Source organism: Rhea pennata, chromosome 5 (assembly GCF_028389875.1).
Source record: "Rhea pennata isolate bPtePen1 chromosome 5, bPtePen1.pri, whole genome shotgun sequence".
In the NCBI taxonomy this organism is placed as follows: domain Eukaryota; kingdom Metazoa; phylum Chordata; class Aves; order Rheiformes; family Rheidae; genus Rhea; species Rhea pennata.
Window position 1 is genome coordinate 59,128,155 of NC_084667.1, and position 12,149 is coordinate 59,140,303.

General features: G+C 37.4%; 1 protein-coding gene across 9 annotated transcripts in view; it reads left to right on the plus strand.

Annotated features, from left to right (window-relative positions):
- MARK3 (microtubule affinity regulating kinase 3) overlaps window positions 1–10,486 on the plus strand; it is a 60,025-nt gene extending 49,539 nt beyond the window's left edge. For 2 of the 9 annotated variants that reach the window (XM_062576914.1, XM_062576915.1), the window contains 5 exons: window positions 665–829; window positions 1,548–1,805; window positions 4,252–4,278; window positions 8,064–8,108; window positions 9,929–10,486. In XM_062576914.1, coding sequence (XP_062432898.1) covers window positions 665–829; window positions 1,548–1,805; window positions 4,252–4,278; window positions 8,064–8,108; window positions 9,929–10,274 — 841 coding nt within the window. In that variant the 3' untranslated portion in view covers window positions 10,275–10,486. The remainder of the gene's footprint in view (window positions 1–664; window positions 830–1,547; window positions 1,806–4,251; window positions 4,279–8,063; window positions 8,109–9,928) is intronic. The other 7 variants (XM_062576918.1, XM_062576916.1, XM_062576923.1 and 4 more) reach the window with 7 other exon arrangements.
- Window positions 10,487–12,149: the final 1,663 nt, after the last annotated feature.

Consider the following 12,149-nt stretch of genomic DNA (forward strand, 5'->3'; position numbering starts at 1 on the left):
AAACCTTTGTAGCATTTAGGTTGGTTGATGTTCGCTTTTTTTTTTTTTTGGGGGGGGGGGGGGAGGAGGAAGGATTTGGGTTTCTTTCTCTTTTTTTAAATTTTCTTTTGGTATCTCTCTGAAGAGTTACACTTTGGGTTCTGTTGTGCCTGTAAAATCCCCAAGTTACTAGAAGTAGATCAGGATTTAAACACTTCAACTTATATTGATTTCTTTTTAATGCTGATAGTTTCTGGCAGGAGACAGCTTGCTTCATTGCAGTAATGGACTTATCATCAATTTTTTGGAAAGTGCAGTTGGTGTTTCAGGTTTTGTTTTTTATGTTAAGACCAATACAAATTGCATCAGTGCTTTAAATTAGTGCTTGGCACAGACCACATGAGAGTTCAGTTCTGAGTTTCTTGTACAGGAGGGTATCGCCACTAATGTTACAGATAAGAGAATTATCACTTCATAGATGGCAAGTGCTGTAATAAGGATACTTTTCTAGGGCAGCATAGGGTAGTTTCTGCTGTTTACATAGAAGAGGGCTGTTAGAGTTCATGTTCTCTTTGACAAATCAGTTAACAGAAGGAAAAGTTTGCTTTTTTTTCTATGCAGTAGTTTCTTGTTGGTCCATCACGCTCTTCTTTCTGCCTCTGCCTGAACCCAAACCCCCTCACAGCCTGACAGAAATGTTCGCTTACGCAGCTAGCCCTGCTTCAGTTTGTACTACATCCTTCTCCAGTGTTCGGCTGCGACATCAGAAGTCGATGTCCATGTCAGCCTCTGTGCACACGAAGATGATGTTGCCTCCAATAGACAATGGCGCAGATAACTTCAGGCCTATGTAAGAACCTGAAATCGTTGTGAAACTAACTTACACCCACCGCTGCTTAACTTTGTGCTGTGGAGTTCTAGTCCTAGACTGTTCTAGTACCTATTGCCCAAAAGGTGTGTGTTTCCTCATTTTTAGTCTTGTTTCCATGTCTTGTGGCCTGTCAGGCTGTATGTGACCTAGTCCTGCGATAGTGAGCATTTTTTTTTTTTTTTTTTAGGTTAGGAATATTGGACATTCCCTATTGTCAGTGTGTGGGAGACTATAATCTGTGTATCCCAAAGGACTTCACTAGTCAACGTGGTTTGCTTGTAGAGTTTTGTGTAGGATATTTTCAAAATAGCAAGTTTTTTAAAGATACATGGAGTGGGGAGGGGGGGCTGTTAAAGTAATCTATTGCTTCTCTTTTGTGGAAGGAAATTTCACTCATCCCTTCTTGTATCAGGCTTCTCAATGAAACTTGTATATACCTAGTTTATCTGGTCTTTTCCAGGATGCTCACGTTATATTTTTCTACCTGTGTAGGTTTCTGTTTAGGCAGCCTTTTAATCCTCACCTCTTAGGAATTTTGATCCCATATGGTGCTGTAATAATGTTGATATTTCCTACCCTGGCCTACATAAAGGTGTCTGCTTATGCTTTATTGTAGAACTTAGTGTTCTGTGTTTCCTGCAAAGCTGTAGTGCTTGTGCAACGAAGTTCTAGCATTGTCTCTTGTTTTCTGCTCTAGCACTATCCCCGATCAAAGAACTCCTGTTGCTTCAACTCACAGCATTAGCAGCGCAACCACACCTGATCGTATTCGTTTCCCCAGAGGAACTGCTAGTCGGAGCACTTTCCACGGACAGCTCAGGGAGCGACGCACTGCTACCTACAACGGGCCACCCGCCTCCCCCAGCCTGTCCCACGAAGCCACGCCACTGTCGCAGACTCGGACCAGGGGTTCCACTAATCTATTTAGTAAACTAACTTCAAAGCTAACAAGAAGGTAAGCTGACTAAAATGGTGAAGTTATGCTCTAGCACAACGTTTTCTTTTTGTCGGGTAGTGGAAGTATGTAATAGTTCATTGCTTGGGTTTTGTCCGCATTCACTGCTCTGTCTTAACCATTTCTGCGTCTTAATGCATTGATTTGTGCTGTTTTTTTTTTTTTTCATGGTTCTTTCTCGTTAGGGAAAGCCATTTGTTTTTAGCAGTTGAGTCAAGTAGGATAAAAACTGAGGCCGAGCAGTTTGGTGTGGGCTGACTCTTCTAGGACTGGGCCCGAATGCTGCAGCTAGAACGCTGGCTTGGCTCAAATGGAGCTGCGCGCTCTTGGCTGCGTGGCCTCCCAGTAGAAGCACTGCTGCCTGGTTGGAGGATGCAGAAACTAGGATCCCAGTCTTGGTGTTTAATGCAGTGTTAAAAGCTCAGGCTGCGGTTCCACAGTCACTTAGACTATTGATGTTTCTAAAATACTTCCTCTCTCCTCCACTCTTCCTGACAGCATACAAATAAAAATATCACAGGATGGAAGGGTAGGAGCAGGAAACAACCATTTCTTTTGGCAGGAGTGCTAGCAATGGCTGTCTTAAAGTGATGGTGATACTGCAGTTTCAGTTTAGGCAGCAGTCTGCTCATGCCTTGAAAAGCTTACTCTTGTTTTAATGCTGAGTTCATCCACGGATTGTTTTTAGTGTGAAGTGTGGCCTAGCTAAAGCCTACCTTAAGCAGGAACTTGTCCCTGTATTGATGTTTAGGGTGTGTTTCTTTTATTTTTAATGCTGATGAGGCCCCTAATTTCAAAATCATGTATGATTTAATTTATTTCCCACAGATCCTAAAATTGAAAAAGCATGTTTTCCTTGAACATATAAAACCTATGCAGTCATGCCAGCTACTTCAGGTGACTGATAACTGCAGCTTTTGTCTGCAGAAGTGAGGGCTTTTCTTAACTGGCTGTGGCTTAAGATAATCTCTAGATTTTTGTACCCTTTTCATCATGAGAGATTTTTTGGAAATATATCATTATGATCTTTGCCTGCTTGCGTTTTGTTTTAGGCTTATATGAGTGTCAAGCCACTTTCTTCCTGTCCTTTCTATGGCTATACATGTGTGCACTCTCTTTCTTTTTTGGCATCCTCTTTACAGTCTCCCCTTTCTACAAAATAATGTTAAGCCAAGCTCCATTTTTTTGCAACTGACTGATTTCACTGATGAAAAATTGGAACATGATATCCTTGCCTTTGGTAAATGTTTTGTCCTGCTCAACTGTCAGCTAAATACTTCTCTGAGAAATACTGTGCTATACCAAGTTCCAGATCTTTTTTATTTTTCCCTTTTAAGAGAGGAAAAGATGAAATTGATTTTTTTTTTTTTTTTGAATAGTTAAGGCATCTGCTTTTTGTTAAGTAAAGCGTCTTAATCAGACGCATCCTTTTGGCACATCTTTCCTTCTGTACTCTTGTTTATAATATTTAATTTTCCATCTGACATTCCAAATGTGGACGCTCATAATATGAACATGCAAGCTCTTTATTTGTGCTGCTGGAACATGCCGTTTAGCATTCAGTATGTCAGTGGATTGTTTAGACAGCAGTCAAGCTTCTATCGTTAGCCCCGAATTTCAGCTTTTGCCGTGTAGTGTGATTTTTCTTTAAAATTTTGCCCAGTACTTTTGACAATAATTTAAATTCTATCTGGACTTTATGAAATAACACACAGTTGTAACAAAATAGCACTGTTGCAGATTACTAAGTTTACGTTTGGAGGACCTCTCGGGATTGAAGCTTTGTTTTATGCTAGATGCCAGATAAACTCCTAGAAGGCAGGCAGTGCCATCACAAGACACACAGTTATGTTTCTCCTTTTTTTAAAAAAGGAACAAATTAAAAACTTGCTAATTTATTCTAGTTTTCTCTATAGGGGAGTAGCATTATGTTTTGATGATTAACCATGTTCTGGTGGTTACAGCTTCTGCCACTAAATTAGTTAGATATTTAAGACTGTGTTTGGCACAACATGACTACAGTAATGTTTTAAAGGAAGTAACCTAACTCTGAAGATATTCAAGATCTAATAATAGTAGGGTTACTGTTTTTTTTTCTTTTTTTTTTTGCCTTCTATTTGAAATATATAAAGAAAATCCAAACATCATTTTAGATGATCATCTTAACCTTACACATTATAGGTTTTAAAGGACTTTGAAACCAGTAAGTATTTTAATTCATAACTACTGGTGGCTCATTTCTCAGAAGAAAGGAAATAGTAATGTTAAAGGAAAGAGTTTGGCTCTGCAGACCTTAAATCATCTGCCTAATCTCAGAATGTGTTGAAGTGTCATTTCTTTGTGCATTTGCAATGAGATCTTTTTGTATGTTTCACTCTTAATGGACTTTTCAAATTATCTTGTACAATTTTTTTGTTAATTATTATTTTGACTTAATTTCTTTTAGAAACATGTCATTCAGGTTTATCAAAAGGTAGGATTTATTTATATTTAAAAAAAAAAAAGTGGCTCCTGCAATTAACAACAGATTTGGCTTTCTAGCCTTCGTTTTCTAAAAACTAAACTTTCTGCTGACAACTAAATACTTCCTTTTGTGAAAGGAAAGCATAGAAATAAATCCATTAACTAATGATTATACTTAAAAATCTGTGGCACCTGTATAACAAGATGCTAAGCATGCCCTGTGAGTTCTTTCTTTGATAGAATTGGTAGTACCAAAGTAATTCTGTTCTTTGTACTAATACACTTAGCATGCTTATGTTTGAAGAATGAGGTGTTTGATAACAATGATGAAAATATAAACAAAACATAAGGTTACAAGCAAATAAAGGTAAGTGATGCTAAATTTATGTTCTTTCTCTTCTGTTTTATAAGACTTTATAAAAAACATTTTGAAGTGGTGTCTGTAGTTGGTACAGTAGAAAGTAAACTGATGGCATTTGTATGTCTAACAGCTCGTTCGGATTTGGAAGATTGAATGAAGGTCAAATGGCAGTGTATGTTAAAGGAAGTATTTGCTGAAGTGAATTGCAACTGGAGTGCAAACAGCACTTCAGTTACAAAAAAAAAAAAAGTGTAACATTTATGCAAATGTACTAACATGAGAAACAATCAAAAGTCTGCGTAAACATGCATGAACTGATAGTTAAGGAAAGAAGGTTTTCAACGCAGTGTACAGCTGACAGTGAGCAAAAGCAAGCTTTAGCCTGTCATGCATTGTGAGCTATAACGTTGTACCTACGAGGCTCATACCACTTAGTGTGAGGGAGCTTTTGCCCCTCAGTAGTCACATTTGCTTTAAAACACAGGCTTATAGTTTGAGTTGCAATCTCCAAAACTGGATGCATGTAAGTCAGTTGTTATGCTGCTCTGAAGCAAGATGGAAAGTGCTGATAGGAGTACTGTGTTAAACTGAAAGGTCACTATTCAGCTCTGAGACTTAACGACGAGTAACTTATGAGTGTGCCTTTTGAATAAGGGGTTTGCATAGTCTTATGCTAACCACACAGGACCAGACCATGTCTTTTGAAGTCTACTTCAAGTGTCCATGGTATCCCACCACACCTGATCCTGTACGTAGGTAGAAAGTTAAATGTAAAATGACAGTTTCTGACAGTTTCTTCTTGCTTTGTACTCTATGAATCATAGACTCTTTTGATTCTGAAAGAACTACAATAACCCAATACCACGAATATATAGTACTGCAAGTTCATTCTAGGGAGCTGAGAAAGAAAAGGTGATCAGTCACTCCTTTTTAAACTCCTTAGTTCTAATACTGTGCGTGGTACCCAGAGATATGAGATCTGACTTGTGTACCTTGCACTGTCGTTTCCAACCTGCATATTGTTGAAGACTAATTTCTTTCATGTTGCAGATAGCAAAAATCACTTTTGATGTTCTGGATTTTATTGCAGCACCTTTTCCATTTCAATAAATTAATCTTATTTTAGTGTCTTGCCAACCCCCTTTTTCTGTTTTTATTCCAGCTCTGGAATATCATTTTAGATAGTTTTCTTTGTGTTTAACTGATTTTTTTAACACTGAGTGTACAAATATGTAAAGAAGAGAAAACACAAAAGAATTGGGAGAGATGTGTAGAAACATTGCTTATATTTTTGAAAGCTGTTCATAAATCATGTAGCAAAAAATAAAGGACGTACTGGAGAGACATTGCATGACAAATGAACTTTTCTACATAGTTCTTCCATTCTTAAGACCAAGGAGTTTTTTGGTCCATTTAATTTATGCAAGAGAAATCAGAAAATTCAGAATGTAAACCAGCAATTTGCAGTTCCTGCAGAAGCAAAGACTGTATTAGCATTTAAGAGACCTAAGTATCTGACTTGTACACCTACCAGAACAATACTGGCAGTACAATAAGTTAGTGTTCTCAAAGTATGCATGCTGTTTTATAGAACATAACCATAGCAGTTTGTTTCACAAAAAAGGAGTATCTAGAGAAACTGGCACAGTTTTCCAAATCTTGGTTTGATATTTTATATTTGAGAGTGCATGTCTGAGCACAGTTTTCAGTCTTAAGATGAATGGCACGCTGACTGATGCATGGAAAAACCCAGTGAAGAGGCTTGCATGAAATAGTATTTATGATTTCAAGATGGCAGGTACTTTGTAAATAAGGAGCTTTCTCAAATTTAGACTATGGTTTTCTAAAGTTTGGTTAACTTTCTACATCATCAGAGAGGGGTTTTTATCTCAAATTGAATCTATCCAGAAAAAGTAACAGGAAGACTATTCATTGTTGGGAAGACCTGTTATGCTCCTGCTTCTAGGACCTTTGACAAGTTAAAAGAAAGTGGAAGTGATCCATAAATGTGTGCAGATTTTAAAGATGTCATCTTCCACTTCCTAGGAACACAGTAGGCTCTTTAATCTTTGAATGCTTTAATTTGAGTGGAGCAGTATTTCAAACTTGTTTCCTTGCTTTGCCTAGTAAAATAAGCCCTTCATGGATCATTTGGATGGGTTTTTTTGAAAAGTATGGATTTGCTCTGTTGCTTCGAGTAATGATTTTCTCCCTTCCCACTGGTAGTTCACTCTTCCAGAATTGTCCTAAGGGATAAGTTTGTGGGTTGTATATTCAGACCTTTTCTTTTTTTTTCTGTCCTCTCTGATGCACGGTACAGTGGAGTAGCACATGGTCTTACTCTGCCTACCAAAATGATCATCAGGTTTGGCTTTTGTTTTAGGAAAGTTGAACTTTAGCATTGGTCTGTAAGATCTTACTACGATGAAAGTGACTAATATTAAAAACACACTTAGTGCTAGAATTAGTTAAAGATTTGTCAATTGTTTTATTACTGTCTTCCTTAATCCAATTCATTATTACAATTTTATTGTCATATTGTCTTGCATTCTTATTACTGGACAGCTGTTGACCAAATCACTTTAGTGTATTTAGTTTTATTCATACTTACTTTTATTTAGTGAAGCCATGTACTAGTTTGTAGTAGTCTGACAACCAAGTCTTGGAAAACTGGCTTCTCTACAAGCAGAATTAACATTGAGATGTAGAACTGTGGTACTGTAATAGGGGGAAGGTGGAAGGAGATGATTTTCCCCCTTAATTCTGTCAATCTGAGACTTTTAAAATATGGCAGAAATCAGCAATATAGCTTTAAGGAGGTGCAAGAAGAAAGAAAACTTACTCCTGGATGTAAAAGATGCATCAATGGGGGAATTAGTAGGATGGAGTTACCACAGCTTGAGAAATCTTGAATTTGCCCCTAAACTTTGTTAAACTGTTTATGCATCTTACTGTTTTGTTTTTAAGTGGTTTGGTATCATTTAAACATCTGATGTTTCAGTTTGACCTGCATGAACACACACAGGGTGACCAGATCAACTCAAATAATTTTTCAGATATCCTTATTCCCAGATAAAACTTTAATACAATTAATCTAAATATAATTAGGGGTGTTTCTTAAATTTTGTAATTTTAATTTAACATACGCTTTTACAAATTCAGCAAAATGTGTTAGTATAGATAAACATACAAAATAAAACTAACTGTTAGCCTTTCAAAAATCTGTGGTTTATAGGCTCTTTTGGCTTGGCAAGTTGCTATGTTCTGAATTTGTTCTAATCTAGAAAGTTTATTACATCTTTATTGCTTTGTGTTCTAACACAACTTTGCTATGATTGCAATAGCTTTTAGCAATGATTCAGATATTTTATATTGTAGTGTAAGATTTGTCTTCTCTTTCCCGCTTCCTTTGCTTCTGCTTTCTTTTCAATGAGGCTCCCGACTGAATATGAGAGGAACGGGAGATATGAGGGCTCAAGGTGAGGGTAAAATTTGTTTAAAATGTTGCGTAGGTGAGTTTGAACCTTTCTTCCCTTAATTATGTGGCAGAGTGGCTTCAGGTGGCAGCTTTTGTTTCCTTTAAAGCTTTGAAACAAAACAAAAAAGCATTTCTGTCTGCAAAACTGCTGTTAAAAGTATTGACTGATTTAGTTCTAAACTTATGTCTTTGCTGTTACCTTTTCCCTTGTGTAGGTTTTGTTTGTTTTGTTGTTGTTGGTTTTTTTTCTGTGGTTTTTTTTTTTGGCATTTTAGTAGTTATAATTTGCTGTTGTCTTGTAGCCGTGCAGGCAAGCTGTCCCTAAAGAGACTGCATATCTGTGGGATAACCCCCGAAGGATGTTAAGATGCTATATTTCTTATCTCTGAAATTCCAAATAGTTAAACAATATTTTCCATATTAATCTTCAAAAACATGCCTACAAAACCCCCCAGAAATTCTCAAATTTGTACTGATTCCACCAAGTGTTTTCAAGTAGAAAAAGCTTTCTAAACTAAAATGTGCACTGAATAAAAGCAGTTGCTTCCTCCCACCCCATCCCATCCATCTGCTGATTCTTACAGATTTATTCAATTAAAACCTTGAGTTTAAAACAAAATACTACTAATTTTGCATGCCAATATTTTTAACTTATAGCAAACTGCATAGCTAGAGAGCATAATCCTTTGACTCTTGAAGTTACCAAAAGTCTTGTCTAATAGCATCTAGAGTTATGCAATAGATTGTCTTTGAGATGTATTTATTTAGCTTTCTAACCTTACTATCACTTTTTATGTATTTTTTCCACAATTACTTGCTTAGTGGTGGTAGAAGGAAAGCATTATGTAATACTCATTACATAGAAATTCATTGCCAAATGTTTTAAAGATTAAATTCTAGAATGAATTATGAAGTTCAACGTGAGACTTAAATTATATGGCTGGAGTCAGGTTAGGTGTCTTCAGAAAAATACTAAAGCACAACAGCTAATGTGTCTCTTGACCTGAGACAGGTAAATTTGAAGAGGCATCTGTGTCTGTCAGCATTTAGATATGCCCAGAATAAATGTCAGATTTTTTTCCCTGAGGTCCAAACGTAGCTCCTCATTCTTTTAGCTATGTGACCACTAATTTGTAATTGAAGTAGAAGAATAATAACAAACTAGAAATTTCCAGAATGTTTCTTTCCATTTTCATATATGACCTTGGTTTTCTTTACCAAAGGAAAAGATTTACAAAAGCAGATATAAAAAAATGTTGCAGAAGATTGCAGACTTGAGGAATGCAACCTTACTATTTTGTGCTTTGTCTCTTAAAATTGTAGCAGTAATGTTGGCCCTCTTAGTTGGATTTTTTGCTAACAGTGTTGCTGAGATGTCTAAAGTGACCATCAACTCTGCATTTTGGCCTCGAGGGAACTTAGCAACGCAGCTCGTAACAGCAAAAGATGTCATTGCTTTACCTGTAGCTCCCCAGTCCACCTGGCCCTGAACAAAACTTGGTTTTGAGTTGAATCATAGGTGATAGATTCTTATATTATTATTACTACTTAAATTCAGCAAGGTAGTTTCAAGCTTCTCCTTCTGGTGGCTTCCAGTCGTTCTGCCCCTCATACCTTACATTTGTTTCAGCCCCCAAAGCTTCAGCTTTATCTCTACCGTGTGCTTACGCAGCGCCTAGGAGAACGGTGCATTGCTCACAGCTGGAGCCTCTAGATGCTGCCGTAGTACAAGTAGTGCGCCTTGAACGTTAGTTGGCTTCACTAACACGAAACCTGGAGGATTTGGCTTGCCCTGCTGACTAACAAATTACTCTGTTTCAGCCGCAATGTAGCTGTGGATCAGAAGGACGAAAACAAGGAAGCTAAGCCTCGTTCGCTGCGTTTTACCTGGAGCATGAAAACCACCAGCTCCATGGATCCCAATGACATGATGAGGGAAATACGGAAGGTCCTGGATGCCAATAATTGTGACTATGAACAAAGAGAGCGCTTCTTGCTTTTCTGTGTCCATGGAGATGGGCATGCGGAAAACCTTGTACAGTGGGAGATGGAGGTGTGTAAACTGCCAAGACTGTCCCTGAACGGCGTTCGCTTTAAGCGGATATCGGGAACATCCATAGCTTTTAAAAACATTGCTTCCAAAATTGCCAATGAGTTAAAGCTGTAACAAGAAAAATAGTTAAGTTGTAAATTAGTTAGCAATTTCAAGTGTTTTTGAGAATTCCAATGGAAATGTATAGAATAACATTTAGGCAATAACTTCTGCATCCTTCTGAATAGTGATATTAAAAAAAAAAAAAGCTGCTGAGCTGGGAGGGAGAGTTGGACTTTTTTATAAGTGCACTACAGCATTAAAGTTGCCTACTATGTAAAATATTACCCCTTCTGCTTTATTTCCATTGCTCCTAAGTCTTTGACAACAAATTGAAACAGAATATATTCATTTAAATATGCCTCCTGTTTGTGTGGACGTGTGAATGTACAGTATGTGTGTATATTATACAAAGTATTATATGTAAACAATTCATTTACATCATCGAGCTGTACCAGTACCTCTTTTGGGGCTAATTTTGGTGCTAAAAATTGAAGTGGCCAAGGAGGAAACACTTGAGTTAATATTTAAAATAACTGAAGGGATAAGCAGTAAATGCAGGTTTACAGTTCACTGCTGTGTTAAGAAAGTGTGTGAAGGGTTTGGATTTACGGTTGTGAACATTATTAGTCCTGTTTTCTAAGTAGATCTCATGAGATTATTAAAAATACACTTTTACTGAGTAAGTCTTGCATTATATTTTGCCCACCTATTTATTATTTAAGTCTGAATCACATTTAAAAAATGTAGTTGATTTGTGCATTAAAACTTGGGTAAATGCTTCCATTCTTTTGCTTCTGCTAAACTACTAAGATTGTATCTTGTCCTTTTGGCTTATGAGTATTGATTGCAGTTAAGAACACTTTTGTGTTTCTCCACAATTCCTCTGCAGATTAATGCAGTCTAATAGGATTTGCTGAATGCTGACCAGTGACTTTTTCTCTCAGACCAAATTCTCCACATTAGACTAGGTCAAACTGATACGAAGGACAGAAGGACTCTCAAATAATGACCATACTTTGATGTGACTCGCCTTCTGAGGTGATGCTGTTCTGAAGTATTGCTGTGCACGTGGCAATACTTCCCTTTGAATCCTGTATGTGTGCACTGTTGAAACCCGAAAGTGGGAATTTAATTGGCTACTGATCATTTCTGGTATGACTTCCAGCTTCCTGAACTACAATTATTAGCAGTAGCAGTTAAAACTTCCTTGCAGTTCTCTTCCAGCATGCTTCCACCTGGCTTTGGATATATTGCTTTTGATGGCTTTATGCCAATTGTGTCTTTAACTCCTGCTGAGGAGGGAGTCCATCGTGGCTCTTGGCATGTAAGTGTGGAAACCTGCCCTTGATGAACTCCCTGACGACCCGTTAGCTTTCTATAGGACACCAAGCTACTGTCAGATGGTCCCCACTTTTTAACCATCACTGCGCTGAGCTGGATTTGATCCTGCAAACTAGAATCAAGAGACTTCTTCGTGCATTGTTTCCTACTGAATACTAAGTTTATTTCATCAAGGACTTCTGTAGATAATACCTGCATTATCTACTTGACTTTTTGTATTAATCAGTGTTTTATGGTTATATTTCAGTGAAGCACTTAAGCATGTACTGTACATGTGCTTTAAACTGGAGCCTAAATTTGCAGTGAGCTAATAGTTATTCATAGTACACAGTTCAGGTTTGACTCGAGGTGCAGATGCAAAACCCTGAATATTTTGCAAGTTTTTTGTGATCTGTAGTCTGTGAAGGCAGCAGACTTCCCCCTCTTCCCCTAGGCATTGATATTATGCTAGTTAAAGGGTAATCATAGCTGTTAAATGTAGTAGATATTCCTGAATTTGCATTTTATTCTCTGTATATTCTGTATCATGCCATGGCTTTAGAACTCCAGGAGTTGCTGGGGTTTGGTTGGCTTTCAGTGCTCTGCCCATGCCTGTGCTGCTCAGTA